The sequence below is a fragment of the Pavona decussata genome, unplaced genomic scaffold, assembly GCF_977016875.1.
Source record: "Pavona decussata unplaced genomic scaffold, jaPavDecu1.1 SCAFFOLD_375, whole genome shotgun sequence".
Taxonomy (NCBI): domain Eukaryota; kingdom Metazoa; phylum Cnidaria; class Anthozoa; order Scleractinia; family Agariciidae; genus Pavona; species Pavona decussata.
In genome coordinates this window covers 520,530-545,000 of record NW_028145750.1, presented here as the reverse complement: position 1 = coordinate 545,000, position 24,471 = coordinate 520,530, and the positions used below count along the sequence as shown (strand labels likewise).

Below are 24,471 nucleotides of genomic sequence, written 5' to 3'. Positions count from 1 at the left end.
GCGATTGTTTCACTGCCAACGATTTCTTTTTATTTGAAACATGTCATGTGTCAATCCATTGTCAGCCTGCCGACATATGTACAACACTCACCACCTTCGACTACGTATTATCCTTATCCAAGTTTATTTGAAAACTAACTTTCCTACTTGTTGAGTGAGATTCTTTAACTATCTCGGCAAATGTAGACCTTTTACTCTCAGTGTGTGGGGTTGTACAACTTCAAGACAACTGGGTAGAAACGTCGTTTAGATACTGAATGTGTTACAGAATGTTGAGCGGAGCTTTTTAAGGAATATTTGACATTATCAAAACAATTCATTTTATATATGATCGTGTTTCTACACAAAACCTGGAAGTATTCTCGATTTTTTAAACTCATTTTTAGCTTTATTTTATTTTATAGATTTCTTTAGCTGCTTTTTTATTATATACATTGTCTGTAACCAAGTAATTATATTTATTACAATACAATTTAAACTCTTTTGAACTTCTATTGATACTGAAGGAATTACCATGGCTTATAAAGTAATGTATTTTTCAGATGGGTCGATCTCAGTTTAGAAAAGGTCATTTTGCTCTGTAAAATTAGAAAAGATTTTGAAACCTCTTTGGAACTTCTCATATTTATTTACTCCTACTAAATACATCTTTATATTGCAGAATGCACACGTTCAAACAACAGGAACTCCATGATAGCCGGGCGCGGTGTGATAGCCAGTCCTCGATGGGTAGAGTCAAGTCACGTCAGTCGTTGTACGTGGTTCATCTCTGCTCCATACAAGCATCGGCTAAAGCTTACCCTGTTGTTTTACAACGTCAGTGGATACGTGGCCAGTTGCTCCGAGAGTCAGGTCACAGTCTTTGAGGGAAATTCCTCTACCTCTGGTGTCCTTGAGCGATTCTGTTTGTACACCGAATCAAATACGGTCATTTACACACGTGGAAATAACATGGTGGTCGACATGCTTCTTCCCCAAAATCACTACCTCGATTTCATTGCCGTGTATGAAGCTGTAGGACTCGACGAAGGTGAGGGTAATCTTTAATGAGGATACCAACCAAAAAAAAGTGGTTTACGGGAGGGTCCCTAGGTGACGCCACAATCCAGGAAAAATTACTTTAAATTCCAATTAACTTTACTTATCTCTTTATTAAAATAGTCGTTGGTTAAATGGCCATCCTTCGTCACAGGCTGACCGTATGCATGCTGAGTTGCTGCGTAAGTGATTACTTGTTTGCTTGGTCTATTAATTAGATGGTCCGTCCCAGGCCCTATGGACCGGCCCGTGCCATAAAATAGTTTATTTTTCTGGGAAGAGCGTCCAAACTGTTGAATTCTGATACTCGTGTGTTGTTGTCGCATCAGAGAAGACCCAAGAGACATGTATGAATAAATTGGACTGAAAATTGTAATCAATTGATCAATCAAATTAGCAATCGCTCCGCATTTTTATTATTCATTCTGGTACATTTCTTTGCTGTCCTCTGCAAAACAACAGCGCCAACTGACCAAATTCAAGGTTTTGTGGAGAACGTGTGAATTTCTTATTCTCCGTCTAAACTTGAAAGTAGTTCCAATAAATTTAATTCCTGGATAGTTGGCCCCATTCCTTTTGTACAATTAGTTGAACGAATTGGAATAATCGCGAGAGAGCTCAAATAACGTAAACATGCATTTTCAAATGACGGTTTTGTTTTTTTTTCCCTTATTAAAGTTTCCTATTACTAATGTTTTTGTTCTGGCAAATGGTTATAGCGTATATATTAATTTGGTCAAATTTAAGACGGTTAAAGATAATGGTGTCTTTTGCGAGTTTTTTTTTTTTTTTTTTTTTTTGCTTTCTTATTATTTTCCACTGAGACAATGGTTGCAGTCACATCTACGCCCTATAGTTAATCCAGTTACACGACGTATGTTGTTTTTGATCATCCAGGCGTAAATTTCTTTACTATAGTTAGAGTAAACAGAGAAGCGGTCACATTAACCAAAATAGCTAACTATAGTTTTCATTGTCTCGACCACGATAATAGCCGTTGTGTGATGCACCATTTCAATTCTTTTGTTTTGGATCAGCTAAATTTCTAGAACAAACAGAGAAGCAGTCGCATTACCAAATTAATTAGCTACAGTTACCAGGCCTTACCATTGTCTTAACTGAAAACCAACTATAGTTAAGGAGTAGATGTGATCGCAACCATTGTTTAATTAGGAAAGTGTTGCAAGCTAGTCGTTGCCTGTTAACATTACAAATTGACAGTCTTTTTTCGACTTTATCCGTTGTACTTTACTCTCTTTTTGCAAGTGTAGTCTTTTAGCTTGTTTTCTAATGTTTTCAATGTAGAAAACTACCTAATAATCGTAAACCGGCGGAAGCAATAAAATTTTCAAATTAGGCGAACGGTATAGAAAATACGCCCCGAAATTTGACCAATCGCAGTGAACATACAAACTGAGAGATTAATAGAAAAGCTGGAAAAGATACGTAAATTTCAGGTACATAGGTGAGGTAAAGTTTTTTGTTTGAAATATACCACGCTTATTCTAATGAGGTCACTATTTGACGCTAGGTGGCTCTAACTATTGGGGATATGTAGGTCTATGTATGAATTCCTAAAGAATGACCATTCAAATGAAAACTATTGAGCAATAACTTTCTGTGATGAGGTTTATTTATTAGTAATATACGATATAAGATGGTTCTAATTTTTAGGTTTATCGTTAACCTGTTATAGGGTGATAAAGGGAAGCTCGTCAGTTTAGTGGCATTGTTCGCAAAGAAACTTGCACATTCTTTTCATTCTTGAAACTGAAAAAGTTGGTTTATGGGGAATTACATAAACAACATCTTGGTCAGATTTAGTAGTCGGGTGGAGCTTAAGGGTCTTCCTCCTTGATGATTATTTGATCTGAAACAAGCGGTAATTAAGCACTCTTACTTTGATGGCTACTAACATATGTATAACGTCTCCAGGTCCCTGTCCTACAAACAAAACCCTTGGAGGCATGTCAGGATCCCTGATGAGTCCCAACTTTCCAAATAACTACGAAGTTGAAAACGAATGCTCATGGATCATATCAGTACCACGAGGTTATCACGTACTTCTTTCGTTCAACTACACTGACTTTGACATTCATTCATGCAACGAAGCTTGTAACTGCGACTTTCTTGAGGTACGAGAGGGAACAACTTCAAAAGGAAAACTCCTTGGTAAATTTTGTGGGAGTATAGTACCATCACCTATTTACGTTGGTGGTCGCCATCTCTGGCTGCGTTTTGTGTCTGACAAAGTTTCAAACAACAAAGGATTTCGCGCGACATATGGAGCTATCGAAGATCTTTCAGGTATGCGTATGTTTTAGTTATAAGTTAACTTTTTCCTCAAAGACTTTTGAAGTTGATTCTTTCAGTTAAATGATGGCTTAATGCTTCAAAAATCAATTGTTTTATTCTCGAAATGAATGTATGGGCATATAAGTGAATCTTATTTCATAGATCTTTTTAAAGATCACGTACTGTAACTGAGTAGTGTAAAAGGAAAACACGATTCTCACTATGTACTACACGAAGTGCCGGCCATTTGATGACATTGTCGCTAACGAATCTGTCTCTTTGTCTTGCGGCCGTCAGACGGTAGAAAAGATTAAAGTGAGGTGGACGCTATAAGAGGTTCTGCTTGAGAAACGAGCTTCCGAACTATGAGTCTCTATTCGCTGTAACTGGCATTACCTTACTGAAAAAGTAATGTACTGAAATCTAGAAAGTGATAGTTGTGGGCTTATGTTATGCACCGATTATATTTATGTGCCGGAATAATCGTTTCCTCATCGCCATTGTCGTCGTCATCATCATTATGAAAGGCAGTATTATTTGTCACTATCAGTCTCTATCAGTTTCATACCCGTGTCTAACTCCTGACCGCCAACTTAAATGCATTTCTTCTCTTATTTTCCCCAGACGACTGTCCGTGGAACAAAACTTTCACAAGTCACCGAGGTTTTATCGGCAGCCCACGATTCGCCTTAGATTATCCTGGCAATATGGAGTGTATCTGGAGAATCCATGTTTCCAAGAAGCACAAAGTGACTTTTGTGTTTTTAAGGCCGCTCAGCTTTGATCCAAACTGTACTGACTTTTTAGAAATAAGGGATGGGCTGGACTCCGGCAGTCCACTGCTGAATCGATACTGTGCCTCCAAAGCTGCACCCACTGAAATCTTTTCCAGCGGCAGAGATTTGTACGTAAGGTTTAAGTCGGACAGCTATATTCGTGGAAAAATACTCCCGTCAGGATTCCAAGCCACATACTTTGCTGTACCTTTGAAGTCAGGTAGGTTAAATAGTCATTTGGTCGCTGGACAAGCTAAAGAAAAGCTTACGGGGATATATTTATTTGCAGCTTATTCGTGTAGCACTTGCTCTCATTTGCTTCAGCGAAGTGCCTTGTTCTCTTAAGCGCGAAAACAGTAAATGAAATCAAAAGAATAGATGCTTTGCTATCACATGAATGACTCGGCAACAGCTATAAATCTATATACGAGAAACACGGAACAGCCCTTACACCCGGAAAAAAAAACAAAGGTTTACATTAATATGTTTTAGTTTAGTTAAGAATGGTGTCTAGTGGTTTTGGGCTAAGGGTTAGCTATTACTTGGATTGCCAGGGCGGGGTCTGTGCTGCGGTTCGGAGTGTAAGTACAGTCCCTCGAGTCACAGTGAATCCCAAGTTTACTTACTCGGGCTTGAAAACGCTTGAGTTTGGCGTATTTGTCTTATCACTCTAATCACTAAAATTCTATCAAAACCCCCGCCACAAATTTATGCCTAATGGGCATTTTTTAAGAGTTGTGACGTAAAATTGCAGCCGAACTCCCCAAAATGTCGTTTGTAGCTCGTATACTAACGTTTGCTGATATATTGAAGGTTAAGTTTGAAAAAAACTTTGTTCGCGTATGCGCAGAAAACAAAATTTGATGGGTTTTTTTTTCACCAAACCTTTCCTTCGGAAACTTTCCCTTTCTCCTTCCCTTTTTTCTGCTGGGAAACTTTTTAAGTTACACAAAGTAGAAATTTTCATCAGAAGCAATTGGTAGGGAAGCCATACTTTCTTCGGAAATTGTGATTGAACAAACCTTGGCGTTTTGGGAATAACTTGAACACTTTTAGATTCGTTTTTGATATTTAGGCATGTATGTATTCCAAGCTCTTTCCCGGCTGCTGCACTCGGCGGCTGATTGTCATAAACGTCCCGGGCTCATCGTCAAAACTGATCACGTTGCGCACCCCTAAACCCTATAATTCCGGGCTTAGTGGTTTACGGGTTAAACAGCAGCCTTTAACGAAATTAAATCCGTTTGTTTCTTGTTTTAGATGCAGCCATGCTCAGAGGAAGTATTTCCCTAATTTTGACAGTTTTCATTTTTTTTTTTGTTCTCCGCAAAGTCACCTGATGGAGAATAAATGGTTGCAACTAGATTATTATTGGTGAAAAATAAGTCACTGTTGAGATAATACTGATTTCATGTCACAAAAGATTGACAAACACTCGACTTGGGCCTTGGACTATGATAAGTCAATCATATAAGGACATAAACGTCGCCAGTGTACAGTAAAAAAAAATCCTCTTGTTCCAACTGAAAAGAAAATAGTATTATGTAAAATTAACTACATTATCTTAATTATTGATGCATGCAAAACTAGGCTGTAGCCAGGTATGTCTACACGAAAAAATGTCAATGCGAGGTTGGACGAAGCATCATGAGCAGCTTTTGACCTTTTGGGACAAAAAATGAGTTACGTGCTGCTTAATCTGTTAAACGATAAGTGGTAAGAGGCCAGCAATGAAATTTAAACCTCTTCATAGAAAAGTGTTTAAGTATTAAAACTCTCAACTTACATTATTTGCGAACAGTTGTCAGAAGCTCTGTTCACGTAAATATAAAACCGAAACAGGCACTTTATGTCCTGCTGCTCACGATAATTGCGATCATGGACACCTCTCAGTTGCCTAGCCATGTCAAAAGATACGCACTCCCAATGCAAGCATTACTTCTGTGGAACTTAAAGTTTCCCACCATAGTTCCGATTATCCCGGTTACTAATTATAAATATACACTATACGAGAAGCACTCCCCTGCAAATAACAGGTTGCAGTTAAACATCGTTGATCCGGGCTTGGCCCTCATCAACTATCACGCGATAGAAATCTCGACCTCATAATTATCACGGTTTTCGACACCATTTTGTCAAGTAGGCAAACAGGCTTGAAATAACAGTGTAATTAATGAATTGGAAACTTTTGACACTAGGAAAAGGATTTTAAGAAAAAAAAAATTGGAGGGATGTAGCTGTGCCAGAACACGTCCAGTCGTGCTTTGAACTTTCCATACATTTCCCTGTATTTTTTCCCGCGAACTATTTTTAGTAGCAGTTCACCGCTGGTTCGCTATACAGACAAATGTATGGAAAGTTCAAAACACGACTGGACGCTTTCTGGCACAGCTACATCCCTTCACTTTTTTTCTTAAAATCCTTTCCCTAGTGCCAAAAGTTTCTAGTTCACGAATTTTTCAGAAGCGATGTTTTATGAAAATTATTTGCCATCGGATTTCCATACAAACACTGTTATTTCAAGCCTATTTGCCTACTCGTCAAAATGGCGTCGAAAACCGTGAGGGCAGTATCATGGGAGATCGATAAGAGATATCATGATTTTTGGCCAAAATTCACTTAATTTAAACTTTGAACACTGTGTTAATTAATTTCTCAATCGCTAATTTAAAGAAATATTAACAGTGATTCTAAGACGAAAGGTTGAACCAAAATATAGTACAACCAGCGATTTTTAGTGCGTTACAACAGTGAAATTTGAAAACGTCTGCCAGACGTTTTCAAATTTGAACCCCTCTCTATCTTGGTCATCTGCCTGCGAAAATATCCTTGGATAGTTTCTTTGCATTCTGATAGTCTTTTAATGGAATTTTGTCATTATATCTTGGCTGCTATCAACCGAATAGCGTCTTTCCGATTTTCGATGTGTTACTAAAAATAGCGTGATACTGTCCCTTTAAGGCCTAAAAAAAGTTAAATAGCCATACTGCTAAACCAATGCATTGCTGTTGCGTTAAAGTTGCTTTGCATGCTAAACGACATCCTACAAAGCTAGAACTCCTCAGTATGGCCACATTTCGTTAGTAATTACAATCGATTTTTTATAAGAACTTCAATTTTTGACGTTATAAAAAGATTCCCGTGAACTTAGCTTCCCACCAAGGAACCACCCGAAATGTCAAACCAGATAAATCTGAATATTTTGAATTGGCGATCGATTTTAACTTTTTAAATTATTATATACCGATATTTCAACCGCTCCATAATAACCCATTGTAAATTACTGTCAAGAACAGCGGAGCAATCAATGCTTTTCATTGATTAACATATTGTTTTTCTTTTTTCAAAACGACTCTGACGCCAGTTGAGCGTCGTATGGACGAACAGACCGATATCGATACTCTGCAGAATTAACAGTAGAACAAGCCTGACAAGCTTGTGTTGTATTATAGTGAGTTCGAGAGTTTAAATAACTGCATTTGATCCAGCTTGCTGTAGTCCTTTTCTCAATTGAATGCATCGTCTTCTGAAGCGAAGGAAAATCGCATTTTCGGTGAACTGCCCCACACTCTGTCACGCCATCAGATACGTCACGGCAGAATCGACAGTCGGATCTCAAAGCGAAAATTCAATTATGCTGTCTGACTCAGAAGCGTGTTCTCTCACCAACGAAACCTGTCTTAAGCGATAACACAACTGTGGAAACCAAATGAAGAAAATTGTCGTAGGGGTACAGACTGCACAGACGGTGAAGACGTAAAGATGCCAAGAGTAATCGGTGTGAACATTTATATTACAGTTTTATACTACTCAGATACAAAAGTTTGCATTCGGTAAATCGAAAATCAAGGAAAGATTTTATGTAGTGAAAAAAATACCTTTGGCAAAGAGAACTTCGAATTTTGAGAGGGAGGTTAAGATTGATTTGAGATTTATATATTACAAATATCGCCTCATGATATCAGTTGTTTCCGTAGTGTAGTGGTTATCACGTCCGCCTAACATGCGGTTACTCCCCGTTGATCGCGGAAGGTCGCCAGTTCGAGCCTGGCCGGAAACAAATACCTTTTTCTCTTTTCTTTCTTTTTTTCTTTTTTTTTTTTTCTTTTCTGTTTTCTTATTTTAAATTATCTGCTCACTTCTTTGGAAATTAAAGGCAGGAGCTCGGTATAGACAGGATTCTGTCTTCGTTCTATAAAATTTAAATCCAAATGTTTAAACATGGCGGGTTTCCTAAAAAATCAGGATCGGAGATAAGGCATCGGGGATCGGAATTTTTGAAGAAACATCATAAATAAGCAATTCTCACCTGAACTCCTCTGTAGTTCCTTTTGTTTCTTGTGCCGTTTCTAGGTCAATTTGACGCGATTTAGTAGAGTTTCAGTTCCAACGGCCTTGAGAGAAAAAACTGATAGTTATCTTAAAAGCAGGACAGTCACAAATCTTTGCGTCACGCATTTATAAAGCCAATCCATGCAGTTTATGCAGTTTATGCAGTTTATGCTGCATGGATTGGCTTCACTAAATGGGTGACGTGATCGTCGTACTAAATAAATAAATAAATAAATAATAAACAAACGAATAAATAAATGAATGAATGAATAAATAAATAAACTTTGTTTAACTAGGGTGACACTTTTAAAACAGTCTGTTACGACTGACAAACCTGTGACCCTCAGTCCGGATCGAAAAGGAATTTGAAAATGTTGGTTTTTGAGGAGAGAGGAAAACTGGAGTACCCGGAGAAAAACCTCTCGGAACAAGGACGAGAACCAACAACAAACTCAACCCACATATGACGCCGAGTCCAGGAATCGAACCCGGGCCACATTGGTTCTCTCACCGCTGCGCTACTCTGACCACTACGCCATACCTCGACTGTCAGTCTTACGATGCAATGGCTTTGCGAATTTAGCTGTTTGTCAATAAATGTTACCTGAATTTTCAATGTATCAACTATTTTAATGGCGCTATGTCTTAGACAATTCTTTCAAATGTTTTTAAAATACGCTGACGTTCGTTTGATAGTGGATCATCGAACGTCACTTCACACAGGGCGCCGTAGCTCAGTTGGTTAGAGCGCCTGTCTTGTAAACAGGCGGTCGTGGGTTCAAATCCCATCGGTGCCTGAAAGTACCTTTTTACTTAACTCTGTCATCCTATTTTACGCATAATGAGCCTAATTTTTCTGAAACAAAAAACAAAACTTATAATTCCCAAAGAAAAAATGAAGCTCTTTAATTTAATTAATTAATTAATTAATTTAATTAATTTTTTATCGCTCTCTAGCGAACAAATCATGTTTCTACTTATAAAACCATCTTCAGTTGCTCAGTTCTATTTTACATTGTGTTACATTGTGTGCTTAGTGACCTCAGGGGCGTAGTGACCACATACGCACGTACGCACGTACGTACCTCGAAGATCTCTAAAAAATATATTTTATTTATTTATTTATTTATTTATTTCTAGATTTTTTGGCGAAAAATGACTTATACACATGCAATAGTTTACTTTTATTATTGCTGCTAATTTATGAAAAGAAAACTGTGTGAATATTGCACTATTCATTATGAGAGTTCAAAACCGAGTCATCACAACGGTGATGGTCGAGACACTTGTGTCAACCTGCGCTGCCGAACGCAGTTTTTGTGGCATGAAGAGACTGAAAACCTTCGAAGCACTGTGAGTGAGGAGAGACTGTCCTCTTTGACAATAGTCCACATACACGAGCACAAGAATGTGGATATTGACAATCTTGTTTCCGATTTTTCCTGTCGTAAAGGGAGATGTCTCGCGTTTTTCCTGTAGCCACATTTACAGTTTATAATATGCAAGTCCAATATACACTTTTAGTATAATTACTTAGGTGATTATAGAGATTCTGTTGATCTGATTGGTCGAGGATTGCGTCATATCCTGCTATAATCACCTCGCGCGAGGTGATTATAGCGGGAGCACTAACTTTCAAAATGGCCGCTTAGCTATTTGTTGACATTTCTGAAAAAGAAGTAAATAGGATGAACGAAAATGCAATTCCGAAAGGTACTAAAGATGCAGTTAAGTCCGAGGTGATACTTTTCGAAGGCAAGAGATGAAAATTTTGCTAATTGTAATAAAAAAACCCTTGTAAATTGCATGTTGTCGATCTCGTTGACTTAAAATGAAGACAAATAATTAAGTTCAATTCGAGCAAGATTTTCTTTATTAACAGAATGATTTCACAAACAAAACGAGTTTAAGACAGAATTTGAAAGTATGAAAGTAAACAAGATGAATAAATGTCTCTGTAAGTTTTACGTTTCAGTGACGAGAAAAGAAAACAGTTTTTATAATCTGAAAACTAGTTTGTTGTCGGTTCGAGCGGCTCTCGACCACCATCTTTTAAGTCACTGCCTCACAACAAAATATTTTCATCTGCGACAACCGTGTACTTGGTTAGTGAAGCCAACAAATGACTTAATTCCCACCTGAAGCAGCTTATCTCGGAGGGCAATTTATAAACGTCCGTTAACCGGCGAAGCCATCATGTCAACAAGAAATTGTGCAGTAAAATACTATCGCTAACACTTGTGACCCGGCTCGAATTTTACACCAAACAGCCTGGTTCATCTCCATCTATTTTGGTAAACGGGTCGGAGAAACCCAACATTCATTCACAGAAGTCAGTGCTTCGTCTCAATGAAGCGGCAGTTAAAGAATACTGACATTCTGCTCGAGGCCGTGTCTAGTTTATCGATTGCGCATGTGATTTCGATTGAGCATGTGATCGGCAGACTGCGCGTCCCTGTTCATTGACGCCTGACGATTTGAAAACAAACAAAATCGAGATTTTTCGGACGGTACTTGTTTTTCTCTGATAATCACCTGAGTAATTATACTAAAACAATTATTCGCCTCAGGCTCAGTAGATATTGGTGAATATTCCCCTCGACTTCGTCTCGGGGAATATTCACCAATATTTACTTCGCCTTCGGCGAATAATTGTTAAATATCAGTACCAAAGGCTGAAAAATAAACAACAAAGTTACTGAATAGTTAGCGTTTTTTCATGCTTTTATTTACGAAACTTTTCCCTGGAAAAAATGGAAAATGGCTTTTCCGAGGCCCTAAAAATAAAAATTTACTGGGGGAGCATGCCCTCACACCTCCCTAGAGGTTCGCGCCTTCGGCGCTCGTTTCACTACCCCCTCCTGTGCGTACCTGAACGGGAAAACCACGCTACGCCCCTGGACCTGGTCTTTTAGTTGAAGCGGGCTGGAGTGAACTTTGTTTGAAACAATGTAATGAAAATTTACAATGTAAATGAAAATTAGTTACTATAAGAACAACATAATATCGAGGCTTGTATCAAAACAAAGTCAATTCCAGCCTTTCTTCCACTCAGAGACCAGGTAACTAAGCACACACTGACTGTAAAATGGGTTATTGACATATATTACAGGTAGTTTATGTCAGTTTTTCAGAACGTGCGTGGTGTACTATTTATATTTGTTTGCTGAGGCAGAAGTTGTTATAACAACCAAGGGTAAAGATTCAGCCCTAATTCCTGCCTACGCAATCGCCGTAGTAGTTATTTCTGAGCTAGGGTTCGCTACAAACATCGACAGTATAAGGGACAGCAGCTCAACTTTCCAGAAACTAAAAGAATGCCACTCTTACGTTCACGAGTAGGCTCATATGTTCTGAATCTGAAATTTCGGTCTGTACAGTGGAGAGAGAGAGAGAGTTAAAATTACCGGTTAACGGAAAGTTCGTAGGTAATGCGTGACACTGGAAAATGCATATTTGATTGGATTGATATTAAAATGAATATCAAAAAATGTCAGTAATGGTTTAAAAAAGCACAGACGTTTCGGGTATATAACCGTTCTTCATTGTGGAAGAAAACCGGTCGAGAGAGGGAGATTTATCCGGTCAGTCAAGTAGCAGTCTCTCTAAAAGCTCGCTCGCTGCCTAAATAAAAGAAATAACCGTTTGAATCAATTCTGTGTCACGTCAAAATTGTGTCTTACACCCATCTGCACTAAAAGTACCAAGTAACTACATTATTCTGCTGTGACGCTCCCAATCAAGAGCACCGACAAAATCTTTGTGACAAAAATTTCACCTTTCGGTTCAGTGGTCCTCGATGTTGTTTAGTGAAACGTTACCCGTAGCGTTGGGTGTGGCCTAAAATTTGACGAATGGTGTCTGGTGAGGAGAGTGATGGAACTGAAAGAATTCCAAGTTCATAGCACGTATTCCACACGGAAAAACCTTCATATGATTTAATTCAATTTGCGTTATTTTTTATTTATTTATTTATGTATTTATTTATTTATTTATTTATAAGCTTAGCCAGAGGAGAAAAAACAACATGAAGAAAACCTCTGACAGGAGAGAACTCACAGAACGATAAGTTCCAATAACGAGATTCCTTGCATAAATGAAATTACAGCATAATAATTAAGTAATGACAACTAATTAACAACACATTTTAACTAATAATACCGGTAATGATCTGCTTTGATGACATTTTATGCAGACACTTTTGAACGTTTGAGGTACTGCGGGATCGTACACATTTAAAGTCAAATCTAGGTAGTATGCCCTCAAATTAGTTTTAAATACATCTATAGATTTTGTATTGTCCCTCAAGAAGTCTGGAAGTGTGTTAAATGCTCTTGCGGCTCTTGAGTAAAAACTGTTCTGGAACGTGACAGTCTTAGCTTTAGGTATATCTAGTATTAGTATAAATCTACTAGTGTTCTATCACGAATGCCGTTCTCTGATTGGCTACGCTACTCGCTATCTATTCTGTGATAGATAGTGAGTAGCGATTTTCAACAAAATGGCGGCCACTTCGTCGCGTTTTCGTAGTGTCTGCGACGAGGATATAGATAATTTACTTGCTTAGTTTTGCACGACTAGTAGATTTATACTCAAACAATTAGATTATTCGCTCTCAATTTCTATGCGTGATAGCTGATTCGGGCTGCGCCCTCATCAGCTATCACGCGATAGAAATCTCGAGTTACACGATGTAGGTTGAAATATCTTAAAATTGGTGTCAGAACTATTAACAATAGATTTATAAGTGTAGACTAGATCAAAGTATTCATGCCAATAGCACAGAGGGATAAGGCCTGTGAGTGTTAGTCTGTTTTTATACGAGATACCAGTCCTGTAGGGTAGTAAGAGTATATATTTAGTTGCACGTCGTTGTATTCTCTCGATAATTTCAATCAGTTTGACTGACTGCGGGGCCCATACTTGTGAACTGTATGACAGGTTGCTTATCACTAAGGCTGTATACAGTGCTTTGCGAGCAGATTGATTTTTGACCTCAAGTGTCGACCTACGAATAAAACCCAGCACCGTATTAGCGTTTGAGGCAGCCGCTAGTACTTGACTGTTCCATTTCAAGTCCTTACATACTAATATCCCGAGATCCTTTTGAGCATCTGTACGTTTGACTGGTGTATTTTGAAGTAAGTAAGGTGATTCCACTAGATTGACATTTCTCGTTGTAGACATCACTGTACATTCAGACTGGTTGAGATCCATCCTCCAATCATGACACCATAAAGTGATTCGATCGAGGTCTTCCTGGAGTAGTCGACCATCATCAGTGTTCGTGATGGGACGGTAGCACTTGGTGTCATCCGCGAATAAAGCTACGGAACTATTGACAGTGGCTATGGCCAGATCGTCGACATATATTAGAAACATTAACGGCCCTAGGATGGACCCTTGAGGCACTCCAGAGGGAACAGGGATTGTGTTTGATGTTTTACCGAGAACAGTTACTCTCTGAAATCTAAAATGTTAATAATCAGAGAACCAGCAGAGGAGACTGCCATTGATGCCAAATAGATATAGCTTTTTCAGGAGAAGCTGGTGGTCAACTCTGTCAATAGCTTTCGCAAAGTCTAAATAGATGGTATCAACTTGCACTCGTTTATCAAGCAGCTCACCAATTTCATTTAAGACTTGAAGAAGCTGCGATGTGGTTAATTTTCCCTTTTTCTTAGCATAAATACGAAATTCCAGTAGGTGTTACAGTAGCCGTGATTAATCCCTGGTTAGACTCCCTGATAGGGCATTTCAGTCATATTAACATTCACTGTCATCGTCCCATGCGTGGTAAAGATCAAAATGAATGTATTCAATACTTATACATTTTAGCATTGCATCGTGAATATTTTTCTACTAAAACAATGCGCGAGGCTTAAAAATAGTAGAAACTAGAGAAAAAAATATTAATAGGCCATTTTCATTATTACAACTACAATTCAATTTGTTTTCTCGTTCAGACTCAAATTTTGTAATCCCATTGGGGAGTAAATACCCTTGACAGGAGAAATAAAAAAAAATTGAAGCATTGTGGTACTTGTATTCAAATGACGCCTTAATGAAAATATTCTATTATAATTTCCTCACTAAACGACAAAAGAGACAATGTAAACGTGTGAAAACTGGTGTGGAGTAAGGAGAGTAACAAACGTGAAAGAATTTTAAGTTGATGACACGTATCCAGACACATAATTTATATTTACAGTAGCAAGCGTTCAATTCATCGCTGCTTCGACATTTAAACATTTAAGCGTTGCATCGTGTAATTTTTAGTCGCTAACCAAAAAACACTAGAAAATTCCAAATGTAAGGAAAATACCAATTTCCCCACAACAAAAACAAAAGAGTAAAGGTAAAAGGAGATCCAAGGCACCGATGGGATTTGAACCCATGACCTCCTGTTTACTAGACAGGCGCTCTAACCAACTGAGCTACGGCGCCGTGTGTGTGAAGTCACATACTGAATTAAATTGCAATTTCTGTTACTATTTGCTCGTAAGTTTATCTGCAGTTTTTTTTAACGTTGGTTAAGCAACAAAACCGTTTTTGCTTAGCAATGATTATTTTAAGAGAATAATAAACGGTTTTCCGTCTTCTTCAGTATCTCACCAACTGAATGCGATTCTTCGTTTAAAAAAAATCCGTGAAAAACAGGGAAAAAATAAACAAACAAATAGGAAAATAAAAGTGGAAAGTTGGAACTATAATAAATTTTGAAGGTAAAAGAAAACGCGCGTGGAGAATCCGGGTATCGATCCCGGTACCTCCCGCATACTGCGGGCGCTATACCACTTGAGCTAATCCCCCGAGATACACCATTCACGGTTTTTCGACCAGACTGTTGCCCGATGAGTAGTTCTCAACAAGATTTTCTTTCGGTCCTTGAAATTCTTTTCTTACTGCCATAGGACTTCCCCTCGCCTAGTAAAGAAAGTTAGTCGGTGAGATTTTCTGACCATCCACATTTTATTCTCATTTAGACAAAAAATTTCGCAAAATGACAACATATTCTTTACTGAGCGTTCGCTTGTTGGAAATCATTTTCCTGATCAGTACAATTTTAAGCTCGTTATCAATTTTAACCATTTTTCAGTACCACTAACCCCTTACAAACTCCCCATTAATAGCGCTGTTGGTGTTCTCCCAAATCAATCACCTTAACTCGAGTTCCTTTGCCACAAAAACGGGCGTTAAGGGGTGGTGTTAACTCGCTCTAACTGTAAATTTTAGCTCACGAAACGGACCATGGACGATATTGGAAATATGAAATACTTGACAATATAATAGCAGAATGTTGCAATTAACGCAAGGCGACGTACATTTTCTTTAAGGATCACGAGTACAAGGGTTTTTATAACTGATAAGCGTCCAGGATGCATTTCAAGTTGCTAAAACGTTTAAGTTACATAAACTAACTTTATACTGCAAATTAGTGGCAATCGAACAAGAGACCATATAACTATGAATTTACTTATTTCCATGATTTCTCCCCGTAAATCCACCTCATTGGCACAATGCAATCGTCATACTTTTTTGTTTTTGTTTTTTTTTTTGTGAATAAATAAATTTATTGAGTTCAAGTTAAAGTAGTTTCACAATCAAGTGTAGATATGACAGTGGGAAGTAAATTATGACCCTAATACAGTTCAAATGTAGTAGAAGCGTGAGAATTACAAAATACAATATCAAATGTAGATATGGCGGTGGATACTACACACCTCCACGATATGGCCAGTAGCTCACCCAGGAAGTGACAGTCATAGACCCACATGTCCACACGCATTGCAGCTCCAACCAACAGCTATCACAAGGATAGTGTGAGGCTGGTGCTTATGGGAGTGCCTTTACAGCCGCCTCGGTAGTAAACGGTACCTATAACACGGCTTTCGGGTCGTAGAGGCGCCTTGAAGGCTATGCCTTGTTTAACAAGGCCGAAGTAGCTGTCCATGACTGGCACTGTCTGGGTGATATGGCTATGCGCATGCTAGAGTTACTGGTGATACCACGCACTGGCTTTGTGTGGTGTGACCATCGCATTCAGCATGTATCCATTCATGTCCCACGAATTTATCTCCCAAAAACACCCATGATGATCTCGCCCCATTCATTCAGTCTACTTACAAATTACCCCGCAGATTCATCCGAACCCATGAATTCACCCATATACTCCCTCACAAGTTTACCCATCTATATATTCTCCCAAACATTCCCCGCTCATCAGTGTAATCACATAGATCTCCTGTTAAATGTACCCAGTATTCAATCACAAATTCATCATTCATCATTTGACTATAAATTCAGACAATAATATTGACATACCTCGATTTATAATATAAATGTTACAGTGGAACAGGCATCTCTTTGTCGTGGACAGTTCTCTCAGTACCGGCGACGTCCTCATCTGTTCTTCATATAAAATGGACTCAAAGGAAAAACAAGACCTTTAATAAAAAGGACGGGGGCCCGTTTCTCTAAAGACCCGAGAACTTACCAAAACCGAACACTATTTTTAGTACACTATGTTCCTAATTAGGGATTCTATCTTAATTGATTTTGAGCAAACGTTCGATCAATTAAACGATTTATAACGACGTTATCTAGTATCATAAACGTTATTTGCATTACTGTATAATTCCAAGATTCACAGAAACCGTGTAGTCCTGAATACGCGTTTCAATTCCAATGACTGTTTTAAGTCCTCCAAATTTCCCTTACGAGACGATTACGTGCCTTTTATTTTAAATTTTTCTTTTCCATATTTGTCTTTTAAATGGCGTGTTTTCACAGGGAAAATCGAAAAATACCGTCTTAAAGTTTTCAATGTGACTGTAACCGGCCGCAATTTTGTACAAAATAACGTTTTGAAGCGAGCAAGAAAAACTCTTATTTCGAGGACCCCAAAAAGCTTAAAAATACATGCGCAGTAGCTGGATTGTGACTGTTTTATCTTTCGCGAGGACAATTACGACAGTCGTGTGGCACATAAAAACCTTTCGAGTGGAGGTAGGGGATAAACGCACTGAAAAGCTGGCAAACCTACCGCAAGAGAGAAATGTATTTTCCGCTGGTATTCCAAGTAATTAGTTGCAGTTGTTTTCGTTTCACACCTGCCGCACCCACTATTGTGCATTCTGATTTACATGCATGTTCTGATTGGCCAAGTATTAGTATTTATATTCTCCGCTGTCTCCTGAGTACCATTCACGCTCGCGGTTCCATACAGTTTATTCATCCTCCTGGTTTGCGCCCCCCCTCCCCCCCCCCCCCCCCTCCGTTTACTACTGGTTTCGTCATTGCTTTTATTTTTAGGCCGTAGAGATGCTTCTGGGGACTTCTTCCGTTGTTTCAAATGCGGCAAATTCGGACACTGGGCCAAGGACTGTAGATCCGTGTTCTGGTCGGGAAGCTACCAGTCCTCTAGCTACAATGCTTGCCCTGGAATCTCCTACAACAAGCCGACCGCAGGCCAATCAACTCAACCGAAGCAATGAGGATGATTTGGCGCAGGTAGATCAAATTACACAGAATTACGAACTTGAAAGCGGGCGTTCTTTAGGTGTCAAGGGTAATTTGAAGAATAATTTAGGTTTCTGGAGATCTATAGGTGCTCCAGATTTTATTCTGTCAATTATTGAAAACGGCTACAGGCTGCCATTCATCAGTTTTCCATTGCCTGTAAAGCTTAGAAATAATAAGTCGGCTCGACTTCATGCTGCTTTTGTGGATCAAGCCGTTCTTGAGCTTGTTAACTCTGGTCGGGTGCGTATGGTTAAAGAACAGCCTTTAGTTGTAAACCCCTTGTCAGTTTCTATACAGCCATGCGGCAAGAAGAGGTTAATTCTTGATTTGCGCCATGTCAATAAGTCATTAATTAAGCAAAGTGTTAAGTATGAGGACTGAAAAATTGCTATGGCTTATTTTGCGAAAGACGCGTACATGTTTTCTATTGATTTAAAAAGCGGCTATCATCATATCGAGATTGTACAGGAACACCAAATTTCCCTGGGGTTTTCATGGCGGGCACCTGATTCCGTTAACGAACTATTTTATGTTTTCACTGTGCTCCCGTTCGGTCTCTCCTCAGCCCCTTACGTTTTCACCAAGGTTTTGAAGCCTTTAGAAAAGTAGGTATTACCTGGAATTCTGCACTGGGTACTTTAAAAATTGTTGAAAGAAGAATTATTAAGATCATCAATACAATTAATCATATTATTGAAGCCGATCTGAAAGTGTCTGCGAGAGAGTTGGCCTCCTTTACGGGTCAAATTATTTCTACCTGGCCTGTGGTTGGTAACATTGGTAGGATAATGACCAGACATTGTGTCTTGTCTACCTTGTGCAGAGACAACTGGGATTCTGTATTCCGTCTTGACGATTATTGCAAGGAAGAACTGTATTTTTGGAAGGTTAATATGGTTATTTTGTAAGTAAAGATCCTAGTTATTTTGTATATTCAGATGCTAGTGCTACCGGGATGGAGCATTTATTGACTTTAACAATGATTTTGTGTGCCACAAAATGTGGTCGGAGAGCGAGACCGTTCAAAGTTCTACGTGGAGGGAGTTGTCTGTTATTGGGTTTTCATTACAATCATTTGCTCCAGTGCTTGAGGGTTCACACGTTAAGTGGTTTACTGAAAGCCAAGCAGCTGCTAAGATTGTTGAAGTGGGCGGCATGAAATTGGATTTGCATAAGATGGCCCGAAGGATTTTTGATATTTGTATTCAATCGGGGATTCATTTGGAAGTACAATGGATTCCTCGCACCTTGAATCAGCAAGCCGATTATATTAGTCGTTTAATCGACACTGATGATTGGCAAATTACTGAAGAATTTTTCTTTTTCTTGATGCCCGGTGGGGGCCCCATAGCGTTGATTGTTTTGCTAATTATTATAATCATAAGCTCCCCAAATTCTTTTCGAGGTTTTGGAACCCCAATACTTCGGGTGTTGATTTTTTCTTTCAGTCTCTTCGAGGGGAAAATTGCCTAGTAGTTCCTCCAGTTGGTATCGTCCCACGCGTATTGCATTATTTGAAATCTCAGCAGGCCGTTGGTACGCTTGTTGTACCTCTTTGGCCTTCGGCTCATTTCTGGCCTTTAATTACACTTAAGTATAGTAGTTATCTTGTGGCCCACAGTATTCATATTGGGAAGGAGGTTCTAACCCGCGGTAGGAACCCTAATTCGCTCTTAGGGTCTGATCTTTTCGCAGGAAATATTATTGCCTTGAGATTGAAATTTACTGAGTAATCTGTTTGATGGTGTGTCTATTAGCCTAATCATTATATCCTTGTGGTGGCACTGGCCAAAACAATATATTGTTTATTTATGTGGCACTGGCTTGATTAATGGTTTATCATTTCTCATGGCACTGTCTTAAACAACGTATTGTTGTTTTATGTGGCACTGGCCTAGTCAATGAATTTTGTTTTATCGGGCACTGGCTCAAATAATTATAGTTTATCGTTTTATGTGGCACCGGCCCCATGATCGTTATTTCTTTTCCTTTTGTTCGGTTATGAGCGGATGTTCCTTTTGCTCTTTTAGTGTATATGTTTTATTCTTGTCTTTCCAGGTAATCTTGTCAAGTAAGTCCTGGAAAGGTTTTCAACAATTTTCCTCAGGCAACGTTTATCAGGTTTTAGAAGTTATGTTGAAGTCCAGGGCGGATACAACTTCTAAAGCCTACGTTCGCGTAATTAGGAAGTTTTTTGAGTGGTGTAAAAGTAAGCATTTCAACTTGCAGCTACCTTTTCCTCTTAGTGTTGTTTCTCTTTATTTATTTGAAGTTCAGCAGTCTTGCACCTCTAGTTCCTCAGTAATTTTAGCCCATGCCGCCCTTAAATGGCTTCATTCCTTTGTCCCTAGTTTGGACCGTAATCCTTTGGATAGTGACTTTTGCAGGAATATTGTGGAGTCTGCTAAACGCCAGAAATCACAGCCCGTTGTGAAAAAGAAGCCTATTACCACAGATATCATAAGGAGTATTTTAGATATCCATAATAAGAAAGACGCTAATTTAAAGAATCTTCGTATCGCCGCGTTATGCTCTTTAGCTTTTGCAGGATTTTTTCGTTATGACGAATTAAGCAGTATCGCTCCTAAGCATATTGAATTTCACAGTAATTATATTAGAATTTTTGTACCTCGTAGTAAGACTGATGTTTATAGGGAAGGGAATTACGTCTTCATTAGCGCATCCAGGTCTAAGCACTGTCCTGTTAGCGTTTTACAAAGGTATTTAGATTTATCTGGTATTGACTTATGTAGTTCTTTCCCTTTATTTAGACCGCCTGTTTTTCGCCGTAGTAGTTCTATCTATACCCTTAGAAGTGGTAAGATTTCTTATACTACTTGTAGAGATATCTTAAGGAATACCTTAAGTCAGCTGGGTTACAACCCTAATGATTATGGTCTTCATAGTTTAAGACCCAGTGGCATTACTTCCGCGGTACGTGATAGTTGACTCAATTCCAGAAAGGCTTCTTAAAATGCATGGTAGATGGAAATCTGATTCGGCCAAGGATATGTATGTAGAAGAGAGCCTTGAAAGCAGATTACAAGTAACTAAGTGTTTAGGTTTGTAATGTATTATCGAACGCATATTATTTAATGCATGCTTTTATTAAGAATTGTAAAAAAAAAAAAAAAAAAAAAAAACAGTCTTGTGATTTTCCTGCAAGTTGTCTTGTATTAGTAAAAAACAGTTTTGTAATTTTCTTCAGCCTATTATGTATTAGTAGCTATTTATCTTGTAATAAACTGTTTTAGATCCGCTTGCGCATCCTACCATATTTCTTGTGTGATTTGTTTGTATTACGGGAATTTAAGGGTAAAATGATTTACGTTCGTTTGAGCGAAGCGAATTAGAACGTAAAATAATTAAATCATAGTTATGTGCTGTTCGGGCCTGTCCGGGAGTTAAACCCGGGACCTCTCGCACCCTAAGCGAGAGACCAACAGGCCAAGCACGGATTAACATTTCAGAAAAACTGACCTTTAGTGCCTATGAAGCAAAAAAAAAAAAAAAAATGTCAAAATGTGATAGCTTACTTATGAATATCTCGGTCTGAATATGTGGGTTTTACCGAAGAAAACGTTCTCAATCCGCAATTATTATCCCTGAAAAGTTCGAATTTAGCGCCGGAATCTGTCTCCATGTTGCGCGCGGCCAAAAGGATCGTATGAGTGTCATGGCGGCGATGGGATTTCTTCGACCTCGCCGACTTGTTATGCGGCTGGTAATTCCAATATGGCAAACTGTACGAGCAAAACTGGCATACCGGGAATAAGTACACATTACTTCCAGAGGGACGAAACTTTACGGCAGAAGTGGATTCGGTTTGCCCGAATTCACAGGAAAGATTCAACCCATAGCTCTCGAAAGCGACAGACAACAATGGTCAGCTTTGCAATGAAATGGCGTGGATATATTACACTCTCATATCCTGCAATCCTCAACATCCTGCAATCTTACTGTTGATAAATAGCGTAAGCATAAAAAACGGGTAAAGAAATCTTCACAGATGACATTTATTTAGCGCTACCAGAAATCTTGCAGTTAATCCGAGCCGATAAACCTAAACAAATACCATAGAGCTAGCATACACAATACATATCGAAAACTAATCTTTACGGCTCGGAATGACCAGTAAGGAAACTTCCATTCATTTCCCCTCACGATCAAGATAAACACCATTAAGCAGAGCGGTTGCACCACATTTTGATCAAAAGGGAAGAATCTCTTATACAACAATCATGCAAAATAGTAGGGCCTGTCCGGGAGTCGAACCCGGGACCTCTCGCACCCGAAGCGAGAATCATGCCACTAGACCAACAGGCCAAGTATGAATTATTTTTTGCAGAAAAACGGATCTGAACATCCTCTTGCAGTAAAAGAACTGAATTATCGAGTACAATTTACAATCTTGAGGCAACTATCATCTAACGTATAGTAATTTACAGTTATAACAATGATAATAACAATTGAATCGCCTAAAATATTTCAATGTAAAAAAGTCCTCCACTCTCTTTGTCCTACAGACCTGAATGTTCCAGAAAAGATAATACTTTCGTGTTTTCTGCCTTAAGGTGTAATAATTAGGCGCATCCATGGCGATAAATCTGCTCTGCTGGGTCGTTTTTCTGATCTTCCTCAGTTCTTTCGTTGAGGACGGTTGCAGTGAAGCACGACAATTTTTTTAATCAGAACCAGATTAAAATTTTACAGCATATTGGAAAATGCATGGTTCGGTTCTTCAGGCTATGTTCACACGGGACCGGTTCGAAATGGTTCCGATCTAAACATCGTGACGGATAGGCCTTTGTTCACACGGAACCTGCTCACCGTACCGTCAATGCGTTCCCGATCAGGTCCGATAACTGGACCTCTAAAAAAGCAAGTCCAGTGTTGGAACCGTTTCGGTCCCAAGTGGATCTGTCACCGTGCAAACACCTTCAGAGCGGAAAAACGCAAAAAGCATGCGCGAACTCTGCGTGAGCGCTGGGCACCAAAAGTTTCAAAAATGGCGGCAATTTTAATTTTCTTATTTTCAACAATTTACTATTCTACCGCAGATATCTCGGTAAGTAGCGATAATTATCTCACACAAGAAGATAGCGGCAGATGTAACCTTGCTGTGGTTCGATTTTCTTAGGGCTTCTTAGAATTTGAGAAAGATTTTCAAACCTCCATTGTTCCCGCGGCGTGTAAACGAATCGCCTCTACGGGTCTGTTATTGTCATGGACCTTTTTACAAAAAGCGACTACATAAGCAAACCCCTGAATATTTAAGGTCGAGAGCTCAACCCTGGGTAGAAAAATAGTTAATCGTTAATTACTGAGTTTGCCAAAGTATATAATTGTTTGCCAGAGGGAATTTTTAATTTTTTTCGCAAGGATCTAATTATCGGTGTCGAGGGAGCAATTTCATGCGGTGCGTTACTTTCGATCTCTTAGTATATTGTACTGCTTTATTTCCTTTAGTTTAGTTTATGTCTCTTCAATATATTACATATTTCTTTTTGTTTTTCACTGCCCGCCTCGATTAGCTTTCGCTACTTGCGGTCCAGTATAATTGGCTAAAAGTTGATCACGATGAACACAATAAAAAAGTTTGTTTTTGACACGGTGTTTGTGCATCTATCTAGTAGGCTCAGGTCAATTATACAACTGATGTGTAACAATATTTATCGGCACAGGTCAACTGAAGGCAGGAAAAATATCTTTAGTTACGGAAACTTCCCAAATAATTCCTTTTGTCACTGTGCTTAGCGGGGATTTTGAATTTGTTTCACAAAGCTTTCCGTGGTCTTACTCTTGCCAACCTTCACTCGTCGCGCAATTCAGTTATTTTCGAAACGAAAAAAAAAATGCATCCAGTGAGCAGAGGTTGACCAGCTGCAATTTTTTAAATAGCATTTTATTTCAATTTCAGTTGTGCTGAGGCCAAATATGAATTGTCTTGTAATGAGGAACATAAAGAATTAAATAGAGATGAATCTCGGGTAGCATAGTTACCAGAAGTGTCCTTTTGCTGTGTTTATAGTCATGTACCGGAACCTGTACCGCAAGTCCAGTTTTCGTTCTTGTACTTACACGGTGTTGGTAAAATGCCCGGTCTGATTTTATAGCATTTTCGATGAAATTGGTCAAAACGTAGATCATAAAATGTATTTTTTACAGAAAAGCCAGAGCTCAACAACGACAACAGAATCGAGTCCAGAATCGAACAGCAGCGTTTTCAGTTCACTTGCGCCCGCGAACGGATATGCGCAGAAAAATTGCGCAGAACGTTTTTCCGCTCTGAAGTAAACACCTGACCTGGACCGGTTCGCAATTAAGCTTGGGTACAAGTTGAATTTATCGTCCTTCGGTCAAGAAGAACATGAGGAGGTAAATAGTCGTTGTTTCGATCGGCATACTTCTTGGTTTAACGGCCTTAAGGCAGCTGATCGTCCTCCAAATGGCTCAGTGTTAATACAATTATCCATCGGAAATCTCGGAAGGATATCTTTCGAAA

At 38.8% G+C, this 24,471-nt stretch overlaps 3 protein-coding genes, 4 non-coding genes and 1 pseudogene across 7 annotated transcripts in view; 5 read left to right on the top strand and 3 right to left on the bottom strand.

The window, feature by feature from the left end:
- Positions 1-5,899, top strand: part of LOC146452271 (bone morphogenetic protein 1-like) — a 13,886-nt gene extending 7,987 nt beyond the window's left edge. The window contains exons 4-7 of the mRNA XM_085098059.1: positions 662-1,030; positions 2,974-3,345; positions 3,958-4,329; positions 5,370-5,899. Coding sequence (XP_084954185.1) covers positions 662-1,030; positions 2,974-3,345; positions 3,958-4,329; positions 5,370-5,449 — 1,193 coding nt within the window. The 3' untranslated portion in view covers positions 5,450-5,899. The remainder of the gene's footprint in view (positions 1-661; positions 1,031-2,973; positions 3,346-3,957; positions 4,330-5,369) is intronic.
- Positions 5,900-8,076: 2,177 nt separating this feature from the next.
- Positions 8,077-8,169, top strand: Trnav-aac (transfer RNA valine (anticodon AAC)). Its single transcript has 2 exons — positions 8,077-8,113; positions 8,134-8,169. It is a non-coding gene; the product is annotated as a tRNA-Val (tRNA).
- A 995-nt stretch (positions 8,170-9,164) lies between these two features.
- Trnat-ugu (transfer RNA threonine (anticodon UGU)) lies at positions 9,165-9,238 on the top strand. Its single transcript has one exon. It is a non-coding gene; the product is annotated as a tRNA-Thr (tRNA).
- A 3,196-nt stretch (positions 9,239-12,434) lies between these two features.
- Positions 12,435-13,823, bottom strand: LOC146452268 (uncharacterized). The gene is made up of 2 exons (XM_085098071.1): positions 13,111-13,823; positions 12,435-12,852 (listed from the first exon to the last, which is right to left on the bottom strand). Exons 1-2 carry the CDS (start codon positions 13,821-13,823, stop codon positions 12,576-12,578), a joined length of 990 nt encoding a protein of 329 aa, XP_084954197.1. The 3' UTR covers positions 12,435-12,575.
- Positions 13,824-14,814: 991 nt separating this feature from the next.
- Trnat-agu (transfer RNA threonine (anticodon AGU)) lies at positions 14,815-14,888 on the bottom strand. The gene has a single exon. It is a non-coding gene; the product is annotated as a tRNA-Thr (tRNA).
- A 2,609-nt stretch (positions 14,889-17,497) lies between these two features.
- Positions 17,498-23,965, top strand: LOC146452264 (uncharacterized). Its single transcript, XM_085098086.1, has 3 exons — positions 17,498-17,954; positions 20,025-20,686; positions 23,887-23,965. The coding sequence occupies exons 1-3, from the start codon at positions 17,766-17,768 to the stop codon at positions 23,963-23,965; spliced, it is 930 nt and encodes a 309-aa protein (XP_084954212.1). The 5' UTR covers positions 17,498-17,765.
- LOC146452266 (uncharacterized) lies at positions 18,755-19,699 on the top strand (annotated as a pseudogene).
- Positions 22,221-22,292, bottom strand: Trnap-cgg (transfer RNA proline (anticodon CGG)). The gene has a single exon. It is a non-coding gene; the product is annotated as a tRNA-Pro (tRNA).
- Positions 23,966-24,471: the final 506 nt, after the last annotated feature.

Bases quoted from the DNA above. Each gene is read 5' to 3' on its own strand.
- LOC146452264 (XM_085098086.1), top strand. From the start codon at position 17,766: ATGCTTCTGGGGACTTCTTCCGTTGTTTCAAATGCGGCAAATTCGGAC. The intron at 17,955-20,024 runs GTAGATCAAATT...TTGTCTTTCCAG, and splicing joins ATGAGGATGATTTGGCGCAG to GTAATCTTGTCAAGTAAGTC. The intron at 20,687-23,886 runs GTATTTAGATTT...TTTCAATTTCAG, and splicing joins CCTGTTAGCGTTTTACAAAG to TTGTGCTGAGGCCAAATATG.
- LOC146452268 (XM_085098071.1), bottom strand. From the start codon at position 13,823: ATGTTTCTAATATATGTCGACGATCTGGCCATAGCCACTGTCAATAGT. The intron at 12,853-13,110 runs GCGTGATAGCTG...ATAGAACACTAG, and splicing joins TGTAACTCGAGATTTCTATC to TAGATTTATACTAATACTAG.